The sequence below is a fragment of the Artemia franciscana genome, chromosome 7, assembly GCF_032884065.1.
Source record: "Artemia franciscana chromosome 7, ASM3288406v1, whole genome shotgun sequence".
Lineage (NCBI taxonomy): Eukaryota > Metazoa > Arthropoda > Branchiopoda > Anostraca > Artemiidae > Artemia > Artemia franciscana.
Window position 1 is genome coordinate 20,454,422 of NC_088869.1, and position 20,820 is coordinate 20,475,241.

The following is a 20,820-nucleotide window of genomic DNA, read 5'->3' on the forward strand; positions in this document are numbered from 1 at the left end:
ATTTATAGAGTATATATTTATAGAGTATATATATATATATATATATATATATATATATATATATATATATATATATATATATATATATATATATATATATATATATATATATATATATATATATATATATATATATATATATATATACATATATATATATATATATATATAGATATATCTATATATATAAAAATAAGTTGTCTGTCTGTCTGTCTGTGGATCAGGTGATTTCGTTAATAATATACCATTTAAAACACCAAAATGAACATGCTGGAGTAGTCACTCGATGAGAGAGGGTGTCAGAACGGAGAATGAAGGTCCCAGGTTCAAATCCTGGTTAGGCTAAAAAAGGTAAAAAACTAAAAGCTAAAAAAAAACTGAAAAAACTAAAAAAAGGCAAAAACTACAAAAAAAAACTAAAAACTAATAAAAAAAATAAAAAAGCTAAAAAACTAAAAAAACTAAAAAACTAAAAAAAAAAACTTAAAAAAAGGAAAAAACTGAAAAATAGAAGAGAAAAAGAAAACTGATAAAATTAAGAATAAAAATAAAAAAAAATAAAAAAGATAAAAACTAAAAAAAACTAAATTAGCAATCACCATCAACAAAGCTCAAGGGCAATCATTAGAATCATGAGGTATAGATCTGAATATGGATTGTTTTTCCCATGGACAATTATATGTTGCATGTTCAAGAGTCGGTAAACCTGACAATCTAAATAAATGACGACACTCAAAGAGAAAGCGACCGGGACAAAAGGAATGTTCGATTAGCAATCAACAAAGCACCGGGACACAGGGAGTATAAATGACGACCAGGACATAAGTAAAAAAAAAACTAAAAAAACTAAAAAGAAAAGGAAAAAAATAAAGGAGAAAAACAAAACTAAAAAACGAATGTATATACAGACCGGGACACCGGGATACAAATGACGACCGGGACACAGGGAATATAAATGACGACCGGGACACAGGGACACAACTACAACGAGGACGCCGGAGGGCACAGGGGGATATAAATTACGACCGGGACACCCGGACACAAGGAATATAAATGACGCCCGGGACACTCAAAGAGAAATCACAGACTGGGACACCGGGACACAAATGACGACCGGGACACAGGGAATATAAATGACGACCGGGACACAGGGACATAACTACAAAGGGGACGCCGGGGTCCCCTTTGTTATATAATCGTCATATAAATGACGATGGCGACTCAGGGAATGGTCGATTAGCAATCACCATCAACAAAGCTCAAGGGCAATCATTAGAATCATGAGGTATAGATCTGAATACGGATTGTTTTCCCATGGACCATTATATGTTGCATGTTCAAGAGTCGGTAAACCTGACAATCTATTTATATGCACAGACAATGGGACAGCAAAGAATGTTGTATATTCGCAAGTTTTACGTAGTTAAAAACATATATATATATATATATATATATATATATATATATATATATATATATATATATATATATATATATATTCACAGGTGGGACATAGGGACACAACTACAATGGCGCGTAACTAATATGGCGCGTAACGACTTACGCGCGCGGGGGGGCTTGGGGGGGCGCGAAGCGCCCCCACCAACTAGGTGTTGGGGTGGCGCGAAGCGCCACCCTTACAGCTAGTATTTATATATATATATATATATATATATATATATATATATATATATATATATATATATATATATATATATATATATATTGGTGTTGTATATTCTATCTATTCCCTGTGTCCAGGTCGTCATTCGTATCCCGGTGTCCCGGTCTGTATATACATTCATTTTTGAAATGGTATATGATGAAATAAATTTTTGTATTTTTCCCCTTTTTTTCTTTTTAGTTTTTTTTGGTTTTTACTTCTTTTTTTTAGTTTTTTTCTTTTTTTTAGTTTTTTTTTTTTTTTTTTAGTTTTTTTTTTCTCCTTTATTTTTCATTTTTTTTTTCCTTTTTTTTTCTTATTTAGTTTTTTAGCTTTTTTAGTTTTTTTTATTAGTTTTTAGTTTTTTTTTCTTTTCGAAAAAATCGAACATTCCTTGTGTCCCGGTCGCTTTCTTTTTGAGTGTCCCGGTCGTCATTTATATTCCCTATGTGCCGGTGTCCCGGTCATTTGTGTCCAGATGTCCCGGTCTGTAATTTCGTCAGTCGAAAACATGACGTCAGTCAACACACAAACATGACGTCACCCGACAGACAGACCCACACATCCACAGACAACTTATTTTATATATATATATATATATATATATATATATATATATATATATATATATACTAGCTGTTGGGGTGGCGCTTCGCGCCACCCCAACACCTAGTTGGTGGGGGCGCTTCGCGCCCCCCCCAAGCCCCCCCGCGCGCGTAAGTCGTTACGCGCCATAATAGTTACGCGCCATTGTAGTTGTGTCCCTATGTCCCACCTGTGAATATAGATAGATATATATATATATGGTTTTAACTACGTAAAACTTGCGAATATACAACATTCTTTGCTGTCCCATTGTCTTTGCATATAAATAGATTGTCAGGTTTACCGACTCTTGAACATGCAACATATAATGGTCCATGGGAAAACAATCTGTATTCAGATCTATACCTCATGATTCTAATGATTGCCCTTGAGCTTTGTTGATGGTGATTGCTAATCGACCATTCCCTGTCCCGGTGTCCCGGTCGTCATTTACATCCCCCTGTTTCCTCCGGTGTCCCCGTTGTAGTTGTGTCCCTGTGTCCCGGTCGTCATTTATATTCCCTGTGTCCCGGTCGTCATTTGTATCCCGGTGTCCCGGTCTGTATATACATTCGTTTTTTAGTTTTGTTTTTCTCCTTTATTTTTTTCCTTTTTTTTTCTTTTTTAGCTTATTTAGATTTTTAGATTTTTTAGTTTTTTTATTAGTTTTTAGTTTTTTTTCTTTTTAGTTTTTTTGTCCCGGTCGTCATTTATATCCCCCTGTTTCCCCCGGTGTCCCCGTTGTAGTTGTGTCCCTGTGTCCCGGTCGTCATTTATATTCCCTGTGTCCCGGTCGTCATTGTATCCCGGTGTACCGGTCTGTATATACATTCGTTTTTTAGTTTTGTTTTTCTCCTTTATTTTTTTCCTTTTTTTTTCTTTTTTAGTTTATTTAGATTTTTAGATTTTTTAGTTTTTTTATTAGTTTTTAGTTTTTTTTTCTTTTTAGTTTTTTTGTAGTTTTTACCTTCTTTTTAGTTTTGTTAATTTTTTTTTTACTTTTGTCCTGGTCGTCATTTATACTCCCTATGTCCCGGTGCTTTGTTGATTGCTAATCGAACATTCCTTTTGTCCTGGTCGCTTTCTCTTTGAGTGTCGTCATTTATTTTTTTCTTTTTTAGTTCTTTTAGTTTTTACCTTTTTTAGTTTTTTTTAGTTTTTTAGATGAAAATTTTTTTTAGTTTTTTCCTTTTTTTCTTTTTAGTTTTTATTGGTTTTTACCTTTATGTTAGCTTATTTTTCAGTTTTTTCCTTTTTTTTAGTTTTTTTTTATTTTTTATTTTTTTTAGTTTTTTACCTTTTTTTAGTTTTTTTAGTTTTTTTAGTTTTTTTAGTTTTTAGCTTTTTTAGTTTTTTTATTAGTTTTTAGTTTTTTTGTAGTTTTTGCCTTTTTTTAGTTTTTTCAGTTTTTTTTTTAGTTTTTTATTGGTTTTTTACCTTTATTTTAGCTTATTTTTTCAGTTTTTTTCCTTTTTTTAGTTTTTTTTAGTTTTTAGTTTTTTTAGTTTTTTACCTTTTTTAGTTTTTTTAGTTTTTTTAGTTTTTTAGCTTTTTTATTTTTTTTATTAGTTTTTAGTTTTTTTTGTAGTTTTTGCCTTTTTTTTAGTTTTTTTAGTTTTTTAGCTTTTTTATTAGTTTTTAGTTTTTTTTGTAGTTTTTGCCTTTTTTTAGTTTGACAACTTATTTTTATATATATAGATAGTTTTTTTTTTTTACTTATGTCCTGGTCGTCATTTATACTCCCTGTGTCCCGGTGCTTTGTTGATTGCTAATCGAACATTCCTTTTGTCCTGGTCGCTTTCTCTTTGAGTGTCGTCATTTATTAGTTTTTTCCTTTTTTTCTTTTTAGTTTTTTATTGGTTTTTACCTTTATTTTAGCTTATTTTTCAGTTTTTTCCTTTTTTTTAGTTTTTTTTTATTTTTTATTTTTTTTAGTTTTTTACCTTTTTTTAGTTTTTTTAGTTGTTTTAGTTTTTTAGCTTTTTTACTTTTTTTATTAGTTTTTAGTTTTTTTTTGTAGTTTTTGCCTTTTTTTAGTTTTTTCAGTTTTTTTTTTAGTTTTTTATTGGTTTTTACCTTTATAGTTTTTTTAGTTTTTTAGCTTTTTTATTTTTTTTATTAGTTTTTAGTTTTTTTTTGTAGTTTTTGCCTTTTTTTAGTTTTTTCAGTTTTGACGTCACCTGATCCAGTTTTTTCAGGTGACGTCACCTGACCCATCCACACATCCACAGACAGACAACTTATTTTTATATATATAGATATATAAATATATATATATATATATATATATATATATATATATATATATATATACATTTATATATATATATATATATATATATATATATATATATATATATATATATATATATATATATATATATATATATATATATATATATATATGAAAAGAGAAATCACCAATGCAGCGGTGATTACAGCACAAACACAATTTTTGGCTTAATATTTTACATCTATTTTTAAAATCAATATAATTACTACAAATCATTGCATAACGAAGTAACTGTGAGAAAAACGCTGAATATGTGATATTTGAGTGTATATTACTTTCAGGGAATGGGAAACTAATCACTTCAAAATCAAAATCATCCGTTTTATTATACATTTTAAAACGTAATTTATTATTATTACAAATATCAATATTTAAATCTAAGAAATGATCTTCATGACCAGCGCCATGACTAGGCTCAAGAATAAGCTCTGATGAATATATATTTTTAGAAATATCAATGAAATCCTTACAATTTATGACCAAAATATCATCTAAATATCTTTTATTATTTGACAAAGCATTTTTTAAATTAATTGGATTATTCTTATCCATAATATATTTATATTCTAGTTGACTTAAAAACAAGTCAGCCATAAATGGGCTGGCATTCCCCCCCATGGGAATTCCCTTAATTTGCTTGTACAAATCACCCCCAAATCTTATATAAGTATTGCATAAAACAAATTCCAATAACTAAAAAATCATATCCAAGCTGTAACATCTCAAGTTAACTGTAGTATTAAAGCAGTTTGTCCATATAGCTTTTTTATTATAAATGTCTATTTTTAAGAACCTTTTACTAGATAAGAGGAAAGATTTCTTTATAACAGTTTTTAAATTATCAAACACTAAATTAAGTGATAAATTAGTATACATTGTCGCAAAATCGAAAGACTCAATTCTTTTAGCTGAAACCATTGTAAAAGAATCTATCACCTGCAGTGAATTATTAACACTCCAATATGGATTAAAATTCGAAATTTTTTTAATACCAGAACAATAGGTTTTAAGTTTATTTACAATTTCCTTTAAAATTAAAGAGAGGTCAGTAGCAGCAATGCGGGTTGGACATTTAGCTGCTCCAGCAATAAACCGTGGTTTAGGGGGATTCTTATGAAATTTTACAGTCCAATATAGGAAAGAGAACTTTTTATCATTGTCATTTATTTTAATACTAGCTGTTGGGGTGGCGCTTCGCGCAATCCTGTTCTTCAGCTTCAAACAATCTTCTGTTCGAATCATATCTAAGGGGTTGATCCCAAAAAGATCCAATATATACCCTTGATACTTCTGGTGTAGCAAAAACTTTCCCAAGCGACCAAAAAAGTGCTCCATACACCCTCATCAGCTGCTGATGATCAACCATATCAGCTTTATTTAAAACAATCCTAATTTTGTCATCATGGCCCTTCAAAGCTTCTATGGATCGTTGAAACTCATCAGAAATGTCCAATTTGTGTGCATCAAATAACAAAATAATTCTGTCTACCCGTTCTGCAAACCATTCCAGAACACCAGTAAATTCATAGCCACGATCAACCCTCTGCTTTTCACCAGAAAGTATACCCGGCGTATCTACTATTGTCAATTCTTTTAAAACAGGTGAATTCACACAAGAACACTGAAATCTGTTGAGAAAGGCATTTCCAAACTTTGAAAGTCGCTTGAATTGTTTCTTTGGGTCTACAAATAGGGCATTTCCAGGGATTATATTTTCGTTCTCCCCGTGCATGACTACAATAAATCTGTCAGTTGTGGGTTCTGGACCAATTCTTATTCCAGGGAAATCTTTCTCAAGAAGATATCTAATAAAAGTCGTTTTCCCAGTGGAATATTGACCGACTAACAAAATCATGGGCTTTGCATCAAAATCTGTATCATCTAAGGCAGGGGAATGGAATTCATGGAAAAAATACTGCTTTTCAAATGGAAGGATCTTTTGCTTCTAAACAGACTTTAAGCCTTCAGCCACAGTTTCAAAAACTTTCGCTTGCTTTCGCCGACTTTCATCACAAGACATCCTGCTGAACATAGCTGATTTAACAATGACACTTTATTAGCAGCTGCAATACTTAACTAAAAAATACAAATGTCAGAATTCACACTGATTTCTTTAAATACACCCAAACTCTGAAGACATTATTTTATATTTATTTTTTTTAAATGGATATTTTTACATAAGGCAGATTTGCTATAAGAAGTTTCCTCTATTGCTGTTTATGACTCAACCGTCGGGCATAAATGTTTGACTCAATCGACACTATGTAGAACAACTATTGATTGGGCCAACACCGTAACTTGAGATTTAGAAAACACTACCTCTCGTAAAGGAACTTAAAACGAATATAATATTAATATAGCTAATGAATACAACATATTGTCTTGACTAAATGTGTGTATTTTTGCCAGTTTAAATGCTTATGTCAAGCTTTTGCTCTTTCTTTTGGTAATTTCTCTCTGAAGTCTTGATGACGACCATGACTTCATTTATAGATTTTTTTTTCAGTTTTTTCCGTTTTTAGTTTTTTTTCAGTTTTTTTTACGTCATATTGAATATGACGTCATGTATAGTTCTTTTTTTGTTTTTTTTTTGTTTTAGTTTTGTCTTTCTTTTTTCTTTTTTAGTTTTATTTAGTTTTTTTCTTTTTTAGTTTTTTTCTTCTTTTGTTTTTTCTTTTTTTTAGTTCTTTCTTTTTTCTTTTTAGTTTTATTTTTTTTTTTTTTTTTCACATAACTTAGGTTTTTAGTTTTTTGTCTGTCTTTTTCTTTTTTAATTTTTTTTTAGTTTTTTCTGATTGCAAATGCTAATGGAATTGGGGATTGCAATCTTTTGAATTGAAAAGGCAGATCCGTTGGAATCATGGGAATATGAGGAATAAGAACAGCCTCACCCTCAAAAGGCCCTGTCAAGATTGTTGTCTCTATTATGTTTTCCATTGTTGTTTTTTTTACGGCAAGTCGCGTGCCATTGCGAAGCTAAATGACAGCCTAGTCTGGAATCTTGGTTAAAATAATATTGTTGATTTCGTGGACGTCTTTATTCTTGGCTGCCAGATTTGCTCGTTCACTTAGCCAATTATGATTTTAATAATTGGTTAGAATATTCGGAAATACATTTTCAACCAATTCATTTTTGGACGTCACTAAATTACAGACTTCAGCAGGCAGTTGTATACGTCCTGAAATTGAGTCTACTGGGAGCTTTCCGTTTCCAATTGCCAGGAATTGATCTGAAAATATTTCACCAGAGTAATCGTTTTGCAATCGGACACGCATATTTATAGTTAATTTTAATGTCTTTACGTGCGCCCATAAATTTGAATTTTAAAGGCAAACATTCATTTCGTCTGCAGGGGTTGATCTAGGTATTATAGGTAATGTTTGCCTGAAATCTCTAGCAAGTAATATTAATGTGCTTATTTTTTGAGTGCCATTGTGCACTAGTCCAAAATAATAAGTTTGCATTGCTGCAATACTTTACCCTCCCAGATGATTTGGAAATATTGCACGTGGGAGTTTCTGTAGAATGCAAATTCAGAGGCAATTTCAAGGGGAAATGAGCAGTTCTTCCACCAGGCAGCAGCGTTGCGGCTATTCCAGACGACGCAATTGCCAACGCTATGTCATTTTTTGATCAAATTGATGCCCGAATCAATTTTATTACAGACGTTTTACAGGTTGCTCCTGGGGCGTCCAAAAAGAAGATTTCTCCAACGTTGTTATCGACACAATACATTATCTTATCATAAATGTCCCCGCCGTCATTTATATATCACCCCATGCCCACCGGCGTCACCGCTATAGTTGTGTCCTTGTGTTGTAGTTGTATCCCTGTGTCCCAGTCGTCATTTATATTCCCTGTGTCCCGGTCGTCATTTCTGTCCCTGTGTCCCAGTCTGTAATTTCTCTTTGAGTGTCCCGGTCGTCATTTATATTCCCTGTGTTCCGGTCGTCATTTGTGTCCCGGTGTCCCGGTCTGTAATTTCTCTTTGAACATTCCGTGTCCCGGTCGTCATTTATAAATCCCCCCTGTGCCCCCGGCGTCCCCGTGTAGTTGTGTCCCGGTCGTCATTTATATTACCTGTGTCCCGATCGTTATTTGTGTCCCGGTGTCCCAATCTGTAATTTCTCTTTGAGTGTCCCAGTCGTCATTTATATTCCCTGTGTCCCGGTCGTCATTTGTGTCCCGGTCTGTAATTTCATCAGTTGACAAACATGACGTCATCGTCATAACAAACATGGAGACAACTAACTTCATGACGATATGATGACATGACGTCACTCGACAGACATAACACAGACAACTTATCTTCTATCTATATAAAAATAAGTTGTCTGTCTGTGTGTCTGTCAGGTGACGTCATGTTTCAGTGTCGACTGACGTCATGAAGTTAGTTGTCGTCATTTTTGCTATGACGGTGACGTCATTAAAGATATTTAAGACATATATGTTCACGTAGAAATCTATTAATGTTTAAGTTTAAAATGACTGATGAACTTACAATGGCAACAGCCGATGAAGGTGCTCAAAGAGTCTATGCAAAAAAAATTGCTGCTGATAGAGAAAGTCAGAAAAGAAAGCGTGCCGAGGAATCAAAAGAACAGCAAGGAAACAGGCTCGAGGCTGATAGAGAAAGAAAGAACAGAAAGCGTGCCGAGGAACTACCAGAGCAACGCGAAAGCAGACTTGCTGCTAAAAGAGAAAGTGAAAAAAGAAGGCGTGCCGAGGAATCACAAAAACAGCAAGAAATCAGGCTTGCTGCTGATAGAGAAAGTAAGAAAAGAAAGCGTGCCGAGGAATCACAAGAACAGCAAGAAATCAGGCTTGCTGCTGATAGAGAAAGTAAGAAAAGAAAGCGTGCCGAGGATTCAGAGCAACCTGAAAGTTATCGCCTGGCATTCAAGTACAGCCCAGTCGATGATTATAGCTTGAGTAGATGTGTTCAAATCGGGACAATGTCTAAAATTTGTCCCTATTGCAAGGCCTTGATATTCAATGGTGAAACAATGGGAATGTGTTGCGCCTCAGGAAAGGTTAAACTTCCTCTATTGGCTGCACCACCAGGAACTACGTCAGACTTTCCTTACTGGAACTACGTCAGAATCTAAGTGTTTTTTGTCACAAATCAGAAAATACAACTCATGTTTCCAAATGACGTCTTTTGGAGCCCAAATCGAAAATCCAGATCAATTTATGTCTACTTTCAAAGTAAAAGGGCAAATTTATCATAGAGCAGGGTCCCTTCTACCATTCTCAGACGAGAATCATAAATTTTTACAATTGTACTTCATCAGTGATAGAAATTCTGAATTGAATGCACGTTGCAAAATTTCTCCCAACGTTGAAAGGACAATCGTTTCCCAATTGCAACATCTTTTCCACGAAAATAATAATTTAGTGCGTCTGTTCAAAACAGCCATCGATTTGATGCCCACTGATACGCATAAAATTGTTATTTCCGCTGACAAAACGCCTCCTGGCCAACATGTGCGTAGATACAATGCTCCAACTATCAACGAAGTGGCAATCGTTATGGTCGGTGATCAGTTTTTACCTCGAGATATTATTCTTCATAAGCGAAACGCTCAGTTGTTAAGAATTGCTGAAACTCATCGATGCTACGATGCCCTACAATATCCTATCATTTTTTGGGATGGAGCCGACGGCTATCACTTTAATATTAAATTGATGAATCCAGCCACTAACAAAGAAATGAATAAGAAATGCAGTGCAATGCATTATTATTCCTATAGACTAATGATTCGGCAGGATGAAGAAAATTATATTTTAAAATGCCGTGAATTGTTTCACCAATTTGTCGTTGATGTGTATGCTAAAATTGAATCAGAACGTTTGCTATATATCCGCCTGAATCAGACCAAGCTCCGCTCTGAACAATACATTCATTTGCGAGATGCAGTTACAAATGACGGTAATACCACAAACGTTGGAAGATTAACAATTTTACCTTCGTCATATGCTGGCAGTCCCCGTCATATGCATGAATATGCTCAAGATGCTATTGCGTATGTTCGTCTCTATGGTTGTCCAGATTTATTTATTACATTTACATGTAATCAATCTTGGGACGAGATACTGCAGCTTTTACTTCAAGGACAATCGGCGGTTCATAGGCATGACATTACGGCCCGTGTCTTCCGGCAAAAGTTGAAATCACTGATAAACTACATAGTAAAACTTCAAGTGTTTGGGTCAGTGCGATGCTGGATGTACTCAGTGGAATGGCAAAAACGAGGTTTGCCACACGCACATATACTAATCTGGCTACATAAAAAAATTACTTCGAACGAAATTGATGATGTGATTTCCACTGAAATACCTGATAAAAATGTCGATAAGGGGTTACATGATATTATTGTAAAAAATATGATACATGGACCTTGCGGTGCACTGAACGAAAATTCACCATGCATGGCCAAAGGAAGGTGCACAAAGCAATATCCTCGACTTTTAGTATCCAACACAATTACTGGCAATGATGGTTACCCACAATATAGAATAAGATCTACTGAAGATGGCGGTAAAACAGCAATAATAAAGAAGCGTAACGGTACCACCATCGATGTAGATAACCAGTGGGTTGTTCCATATTCCCCATTATTATCAAAAACATTTAATGCACACATAAACGTTGAATACTGTAACTCCGTAAAGGCAATCAAATACATATGTAAATACGTCAAAAAAGGCAGTGACATGGCAGTTTTTGGCTTGCAGCCCGAAATCAAAGATTTCGACGAAATCGTACAATATCAGGATGGAAAATACATGAGCAGTAATGAAGCTGTTTGGCGAATTCTTTCATTTCCGATACATGAACGTAGTCCAGCTGTTGTTCACTTAGCGGTACATTTACAGAATGGTAAATTCTCGGAAACCAACGTGCAACAAAGAGCCCTGAATCCACCGGATACAAAGTTAACAGCTTTTTTTTCGCTTTGCAAAAATGATTCTTTTGCAAAAAAACTGCTGTATACTAAAGTGTCTTCGTATTACACGTGGAATACTAAAAATAAAGTATTTGAACGTCGAAAACAGGGTAAGTCAGTCGACGGCCAACCTACCATCTTCAAAGATACCACGATAGGAAGACTACACCGTTAACCCCAATCAACATGAATGCTTCTTTCTACGCCTGCTTTTGGTGAATGCACCCGGTCCGACATCCTTTGAGTATTTGAGAACTGTAAACGGTACTATACATGACACTTACCGTAGTGCATGCCAAGCTCTGAATTTATTGGAGAATGACCAACACTGGGATAACTGCATCAATGACGCGTGCGAAACGTCAACCCCAAGTCAAATTCGTGCATTGTTTGGCATCATTTTAACAACTTGCTCTCCATCAGCTCCTACAGAGCTATGGGAAAAATATAAGTCAAAAATGTCCGAAGATATACTCCATCGAAAACAGATAGAGACGTCAGATATGACTTTTGATTTTACATCAGAAATTTATAACTACACTTTAGTTATTATAGAAGATTTGTGCGTACGTATGGCAAACAAACCTCTTCAGGATTTGGGAATGCCTTCACCTAACCGTATCGCTGCTGTTTCGACATGTGTAGAATTGGACCGTGAACAAAGTTACAGTACGAGTGATCTATTGTCGTATGTACAAAATAACATTTTCAAGTTAACGTCGGAACAAAAAGACATTTATGATACGATAATGCATTGTGTCGATAACAACGTTGGAGAAATTTTCTTTTTGGATGCGCCAGGAGGTACTGGTAAAACGTTTGTGATAAAACTGATTCTAGCATCAATTCGATCAAAAAATGATATAGCGTTGGCAATTGCGTCGTCCGGAATAGCCGCAACATTGCTGCCTGGTGGAAGAACTGCTCATTCCGCTTTGAAATTGCCTCTGAATTTGCATTCTACAGAAACTCCCACGTGCAAGATTTCCAAATCATCTGTGATGGGTAAAGTATTGCAGCAATGCAAACTTACTATTTGGGATGAGTGCACAATGGCACACAAAAAATCGCTCGAGGCTCTGGATCAACGCTTGAAAGATTTTCGAGGGAAGTCGAAACCCTTTGGCAGCACATTAATATTGCTTGCGGGAGATTTCAGGCAAACATTACCTATAATACCTAGATCAACTCCTGCAGACGAAATGAATGCTTGCCTGAAAAATTCTAATTTATGGGCACACGTAAAAACATTAAAATTAACTACAAATATGAGTGTCCGATTGCAAAACGATGACTCTGGTCAAACATTTTCAGATCAATTGCTGGCAATTAGAAACGGAAAGCTCCCAGTAGACTCAATTTCAGGACGTATACAACTACCTGATTATTTCTGTAATTTAGTGACGTCCAAAAATGAATTGATTGAAAAAGTATTTCCAGATATTCTAAAAAATTATAAAAATAATAAATGGCTAAGTGAAAGAGCGATTCTCGCACCCAAAAATATAGACGTCCACGAAATCAACAATATTGTTTTGACCAAGATTGGAGACCAGGCATTTACATGTCAGTCGACACAGTTTTGGAACCAAATGAAGCGGTTAATTATCCATCTGAATTTTTAAATTCCATAGATCTTTCAGGGTTTCCACCACACGTGCTACAACTAAAAATAGGCGTACCAATAATACTTTTAAGAAATATCAACCCACCAAAGCTTTGCAATGGCACGCGACTTGCCGTAAAAAAACAATGGAAAACCTAATAGAGGCCACAATCTTGACAGGGCCTTTTGAGGGTGAGGCTGTTCTTATTCCTCGCATTCCCATGATTCCAACGGATCTGCCTTTTCAATTTAAAAGATTGCAATTCCCAATTCGATTAGCATTTGCGATCACCATTAACAAAGCTCAAGGTCAATTATTAGAAAAATGTGGTATAGATCTCAATACTGATTGTTTTTTCCATGGACAATTGTACGTTGCATGTTCGAGGGTCGGTAAACCTGACAATCTATTTATATGCAGCGACAATTGGACAGCGAAGAATGTTGTATATTCGCAAGCTTTACGCAGTTAATTTGTATTGTATCTATCTATCTATCTATCTATATAAAAACGAGTTGTGTGTATGCATGTTTGTTTGTTTGTAAAAAGAGCGTTTGCATATGACGTCATTATTAGTACATACGGCTTTGTATATGCACAGACAATGGGAAAGCCAAGAATGTTGTATATTCGCAATTTTTACGTAGTTTGAAACACATATATAAATCTATTTATATTCACAGGTGGGACACAGGGACACAACTACAATGACGCGTAACTAATATGGTGCGTAACGACTTACGCGCGCGGGGGGGGGCGAAGCGCCCCCCAAACTAGGTGTTGAGGTGGCGCGAAGCACCACCCCAACAGCTAGTATATATATATAAAAATAAGTTGTCTCTGTGTTATGTCTGTCGAGTGACGTCATGTCATCAAATCGTCATGAAGTTAGTTGTCGCCATGTTTGTTATGACGATGACGTCATGTTTTTCAACTGATTAAATTACAGACCGAGACACCGGGACACAAATGACGACCGGGACACCGGGACACAGGGAATATAAATGACGACTGGGACACTCAAAGAGAAATTACAGATTGGGACACCGGGACACAAATAACGATCGGGACACAGGCAATATAAATGACGACCGGGACACAACTACAACGGGGACGCCGGGGGCACAGGGGGGATTTATAAATGACGACCGGGACACGGAATGTTCGAAGAGAAATTACAGACCGGGACACCGGGACACAAATGACGACCGGGACACAGGGAATATAAATAACGACCGGGACACTCAAAGAGAAATTACAGACTGGGACACCGGGACACAAATGACGACCGCGACACAGGGAATATAAATCACGACCGCGACACTCGAAGAGAAATTACAGACTGGGACACCGGGACAGAAATGACGACCGGGACACAGGGAATATAAATGACGACCGGGACACAGGGATACAACTACAACACAGGGACACAACTACAACGGTGACGCCGGTGGGCACGGGGGGATATATAAATGACGACGGGGACATTTATGATAAGATAATGTATTGTGTCGATAACAACGTTGGAGAAATCTTCTTTTTGGACGCGCCAGGAGCAACCTGTAAAACGTCTGTAATAAAATTAATTCTGGCATCAATTTGATCAAAAAATGACATAGCGTTGGCAATTGTGTCGTCTGGAATAGCCGCAACGCTGCTGCCTGGTGGAAGAACTGCTCATTCCCCCTTGAAATTGCCTCTGAATTTGCATTCTACAGAAACTCCGACGTGCAATATTTCCAAATCATCTGGGAGGGTAAAGTATTGCAGCAGTGCAAACTTATTATTTTGGACTAGTGCACAATGGCACACAAAAAATAAGCACATTCATATTACTTGCTAGAGATTTCAGGCAAACATTACCTATAATACCTAGATCAACCCCTGCAGACGAAATGAATGTTTGCCTGAAAAATTCAAATTTATGGGCACACGTAAAGACATCAAAATTAACTATAAATATGCAATCGTGTCCGATTGCAAAACGATGACTCTGGTGAAATATTTTTAGATCAATTCCTGGTAATTGGAAACGGAAAGCTCCAGTAGACTCAATTTTAGGGCGTATACAACTACCTGCTGAAGTCTGTAATTTAGTGACGTCCAAAAATGAATTGGTTGAAAATGTATTTCCGAATATTCTAACCAATTATTAAAATCATAATTGGCTAAGTGAACGAGCAAATCTGGCAGCCAAGAATAAAGACGTCCACGAAATCAACAATATTATTTTAACCAAGATTCCAGACTAGGCAGTCATTTAGCTTCGCAATGGCACGCGACTTGCCGTAAAAAAAACAACAATGGAAAACATAATAGAGGCAACAATCTTGACAGGGCCTTTTGAGGGTGAGGCTGTTCTTATTCCTCGCATTCCCATGATTCCAACGGATCTGCCTTTTCAATTCAAAAGATTGCAATCCCCAATTCCATTAGCATTTGCAATCAGAAAAAACTAAAAAAAAAAATAAAAAAGAAAAAGACAGACAAAAAACTAAAAACCTAAGTTATGTGAAAAAAAATTAAAACTAAAAAGAAAAAAGAAAGAACTAAAAAAAAGAAAAAAGAAAAGAAGAAGAAAAACTAAAAAAGAAAAAAACTAAATAAAACTAAAAAAGAAAAAAAGAAAAAGACAAAACTAAAACAAAAAAAAAACAAAAAAAGAACTATACATGACGTCATATTCAATATGACGTAAAAAAAACTGAAAAAAAAACTAAAAAAGGAAAAAAACTGAAAAAAAAAAATCTATAAATGAAGTCATGGTCGTCATCACGACTTCAGAGAGAAATTACCAAAAGAAAGAGCAAAAGCTTGACATAAGCATTTAAACTGGCAAAAATACACACATTTAGTCAAGACAATATGTTGTATTCATTAGCTATATTAATATTATATTCGTTTTAAGTTCCTTTACGAGAGGTCGTGTTTTCTAAATCTCAAGTTACGGTGTTGGCCCAATCAATAGTTGTTCTACATAGTGTCGATTGAGTCAAACATTTATGCCCGACGGTTGAGTCATAAACAGCAATAGAGGAAACTTCTTATAGCAAATCTGCCTTATGCAAAAATATCTATTTAAAAAAAATAAATATAAAATAATGTCTTCAGAGTTTGGGTGTATTTAAAGAAATCAGTGTGAATTCTGACATTTGTATTTTTTTGTTAAGTATTGCAGCTGCTAATAAAGTGTCATTGTTAAATCAGCTATGTTCAGCAGGATGTCTTGTGATGAAAGTCGGCGAAAGCAAGCGAAAGTTTTTGAAACTGTGGCTGAAGGCTTAAAGTCTGTTTACAAGCAAAAGATCCTTCCATTGGAAAAGCAGTATTTTTTCCATGAATTCCATTCCCCTGCCTTAGATGATACAGATTTTGATGCAAAGCCCATGATTTTGTTAGTCGGTCAATATTCCACTGGGAAAACGACTTTTATTAGATATCTTCTTGAGAAAGATTTCCCTGGAATAAGAATTGGTCCAGAACCCACAACTGACAGATTTATTGTAGTCATGCACGGGGAGAACGAAAATATAATCCCTGGAAATGCCCTAGTTGTAGACCCAAAGAAACAATTCAAGCGACTTTCAAAGTTTGGAAATGCCTTTCTCAACAGATTTCAGTGTTCTTGTGTGAATTCACCTGTTTTAAAAGAATTGACAATAGTAGATACGCCGGGTATACTTTCTGGTGAAAAGCAGAGGGTTGATCGTGGCTATGAATTTACTGGTGTTCTGGAATGGTTTGCAGAACGGGTAGACAGAATTATTTTGTTATTTGATGCACACAAATTGGACATTTCTGATGAGTTTCAACGATCCATAGAAGCTTTGAAGGGCCATGATGACAAAATTAGGATTGTTTTAAATAAAGCTGATATGGTTGATCATCAGCAGCTGATGAGGGTGTATGGAGCACTTTTGTGGTCGCTTGGGAAAGTTTTTGCTACACCAGAAGTATCAAGGGTATATATTGGATCTTTTTGGGATCAACCCCTTAGATATGATTCGAACAGAAGATTGTTTGAAGCTGAAGAACAGGATTTATTTGCCGATCTCCAGTCCCTTCCCCGAAATGCGGCTCTTAGAAAATTGAATGACCTCATTAAACGTGCACGACTTGCCAAGGTTCATGCTTACATCATAAGTGAGCTACGAAAAAATTTTCCGACAATGTTTGGTAAAGATTCAAAAAAGAAAGAGCTGATCAAAAACATCGACAAGGTTTATGATAAAATTCGAAGGGAGCACAACATATCCATTGGTGATTTTCCTGACAAGAAGCGAATGCAAGAAATGCTTGCTAAACATGATTTCACTAAATTCCCGAGTTTAAAGCCCAAGCTACTTGAAGCCATAGATCGTATGCTGTCAGAAGACATTGCCAGGCTAATGCAAATGATCCCTGTGGAAAGTGTGACGTCTGTGAAGGGTGGTGCATTTGACGGCATTGAGGATAAACAGACTCCATTTGGTTTCAAGAAAGGAGAGGGTGTTGACGCTGGAGCTGGAGAAATTGATTGGATTGTTTCCAGAGAACGGAATAAGTGGGACAAGATGTTTGAAGATCTTGGACCAACTGATGGGAAAATATCTGGATCAGCGGTTAAACCCGAGATGATGAAATTCAAATTGCCTAATAAAGTTCTGGGCAAGATTTGGAATTTAGCTGACGTTGATCATGACGAAATGTTGGATTCCGATGAGTTTGCACTATTCATGCATTTAATCAATGTGAAGTTAGATGGACATGATTTGCCTAAAAAATTACCAGGTCACTTAGTGCCTCCCTCTAAACGAGGGTTCTAAGTGGTTGTAAACTTTTATAGTTATGTGTTTTCCCAGGATGACGGGGGGAGAGAAATTTTTAGTTTTGTCCTATTTCTTCTCTTTAAACTTCTGCTGTTGAAAATTTACGTAAATTCAAAAGTGACTTTTCTTTAAGCTCTTTATGCCATCTTTATGTACACCCATCTTTTTCATTTGCTTTAAAAGTTTTCGTTTTCGGAGTAATCAATACCTGTATATTTTTCTTCCTTTTTCCTCAAAGTATTTTTTGCCTTTTCATTTTTCTTTCGATTTACAAAATTACTAGGAATTGTGTGGTAGCACCTCGTTCCTGATATTTTTGTTTGGGGATATTTATTATGATTATTTTTGTTGTTGCTAGTGTGGAGAGCCAATCCTCTTTAAATGCACCGGAAGATATACCCGCAACACATTTCGCTACAAGGTATGAATGCCTGAGTAACACAAATCCAAGGATGAAATATATTAATTTGCGCCGGTAATCTCAAAGGTAGTGTATTGTTTAACCATAAATGGGAAGTTTGTGATACACCCGCAACACACGTCGTTGCAAAGTATGAATGCTTGAGGATCAAATTTATGAATGTGCGCCGGTAATATCAATAAGCAAAAGATATGTAAATTCAGCAAAATAAGTACATATGTATATATATATAGCTAGAATTGGTATAGCTAGTATAGCTAGTATTGGTATATAACTAGGTGTTGGGGTGGCGCTTCGCGCCCCCCAAGCCCCCCCATCCCGCGCACATAAGTCGTTACGTGCCATTTTAGTTGTGTCCCAACTGTGAATATAGATATATATATGTTTTTAACTACGTAAAACTTGCGAATATACAACATTCTTCGCTGCCCCATTGTCTGTACATATAAATAGATTGTCAGGTTTACCGACTCTTGAACATGCAATATATAATTGTCCATGGGAAAAACAATCCGTATTCAGATCTATACCTCATTATTCTAATGATTGCCCTTGAGCTTTGTTGATGGTGATTGCTAATTGAACATTCCCTGTGTCCCCGTCGTCATTTATATATCCCCCTGTGCCCCCGGCGTCCCTGTTGTAGTTGTGTTCCTGTATCCCGGTCGTCATTTATATTCCCCGTGTCCCGGTCGTCATTTATGTCCCAGTGTTTTTTTCTTTTTAGTTTTTTACCTTTTTTATTTTTTTCCTTTTAAGTTTTTTTCTTTTTAGTTTTTTTTCATTTTTTAGCTTTTTTCGCGCCATATTAGTTACGCGCCATTGTAGTTGTGTCCCTGCGTCAGATATATGTATATGTTTTTAACTAAGTAAAACTTGTGAATATACAACATTCTTTGCTGTCCCATTGTCTGTGTATATAAACTGATTGTCAGGTTTACCGACTCTTGAACATGCAACATATAATTGTCCATGGGAAAAACAATCCGTATTCAGATCTATACCTCATTATTATAATGATTGCCCTTGAGCTTTGTTGATGGTGATTGCTAATCGAACATTCCCTGTGTCCCTGTCGTCATTTAAAGATCCCCCTGTGCCCCCCGGCGTCCCCGTTATAGTTGTGTCCCTGTCGTCATTTATATTCCCCGTGTCCCGGTCGTCATTTGTGTCCTGGTGTCCCAGTCTGTAATTTTTCTTTGACTGTCCGGTCGTCATTTATATTCCCTGTGTCCCGGTCGTCATTTGTGTCCCGGTGTCTCGGTCTGTGATTTCCCTTCGAACATTCCCTGTGTCCTGGTCGTCATTTATATATCCCCCCTGTTCCCCCGGCGTCCCCGTTGTAGTTGTGTCCTTGTGTCCCGGTCGTCATTTATATTCCCTGTGTTCTGGTCGTTATTTGTGTCCCAGTGTCCCAGTCTGTAATTTCTCTTTGAGTGTCCCAGTCGTCATTTATATTCCCTGTGTCCCGGTGTCCTGGTCATCATTTGTGTCCCGGTGTCCCGTTCTGTAATTCCATCAGTTGACAAACATGACGTCAGTCGACAAGCAACTTCATGACGACATACAGCTCAATCCTTATAATGACGTCAGTCGACAAACATGACATCAGTCGACACACAAACATGACTTCAGTCGACATACACACAAACAAACAACGTATTTTTATATATATACTAGCTGTTGGGGTGGCGCTTCGAGCCAGCCCAACACCTAATTGGTGGGGGTGCTTCGTGCCCCCCCAAGCTCTCGTTTTTTATATTCCCTGTCGTCATTTGTGTCCCGGTGTCTTAGTTTGTAATTTCTCTTTGAGTGTCCCGGTCGTCATTTATATTCCCGGTGTCCCGGTCGTCATTTGTGTCCCGTGTCCCGGTCTGTAATTTCTGTTCGAACAATCCCTGTGTCCCGGTCTTCATTTATATATCCCCCCTGTGCCCCAGGCGTCCCCGTTGTAGTTTGTGTCCCGGTGTCCCAGTTTGTAATTTCTCTTTGAGTGTCCTAGTCTTCATTTATATTCCCTGTGTCTCGGTGTCCCGGTCGTCATTTGTGTCCCGATCTGTAATTTCTATTCGAATAATCCCTGTGTCCCGGTCGTCATTTATATATCCCCCCTGTGCCCCCAGCGTCCCTGTTGTAGTTGTGTCCCTCTGCCCTGGTCGTCATTTATATTCCCTGTGTCCCGGTCGTCATTTGTGTCCCGTTGTCCCAGTCTGTGATTTCTCTTTGAGTGTCCCGGGTGTCATTTATATTTTTTGTGTCCCGGTCGTCATTTGTGTCCCGGTGCTTTTTGTCCCGGTCGTTTTTGAATTGGTCTTTTTTTTAGTTTTTAGTTTTTTACCTTTTTTTTAGTTTTTTTAGTTATACCTCATGATTCTAATGATTGCCCTTGAGCTTTGTTGATGGTTATTGCTAATCGAACATTCCCTGTGTCCCCGTCGTCATTTATATATCCCCCTGTGCCCCCCGGCGTCCTCGTTGTAGTTGTGTCCCTA

At 36.3% G+C, this 20,820-nt stretch overlaps 1 protein-coding gene and 1 pseudogene across 1 annotated transcript; one reads left to right on the top strand and one right to left on the bottom strand.

Annotated features, from left to right (window-relative positions):
• Window positions 1–5,715: 5,715 nt before the first annotated feature.
• LOC136029620 (EH domain-containing protein 3-like) lies at window positions 5,716–6,588 on the bottom strand (annotated as a pseudogene).
• Window positions 6,589–14,192: 7,604 nt separating this feature from the next.
• LOC136028965 (EH domain-containing protein 3-like) lies at window positions 14,193–18,269 on the top strand. Its single transcript, XM_065706963.1, has one exon. It carries the CDS (start codon window positions 16,309–16,311, stop codon window positions 17,902–17,904), a length of 1,596 nt encoding a protein of 531 aa, XP_065563035.1. The 5' UTR covers window positions 14,193–16,308; the 3' UTR covers window positions 17,905–18,269.
• Window positions 18,270–20,820: the final 2,551 nt, after the last annotated feature.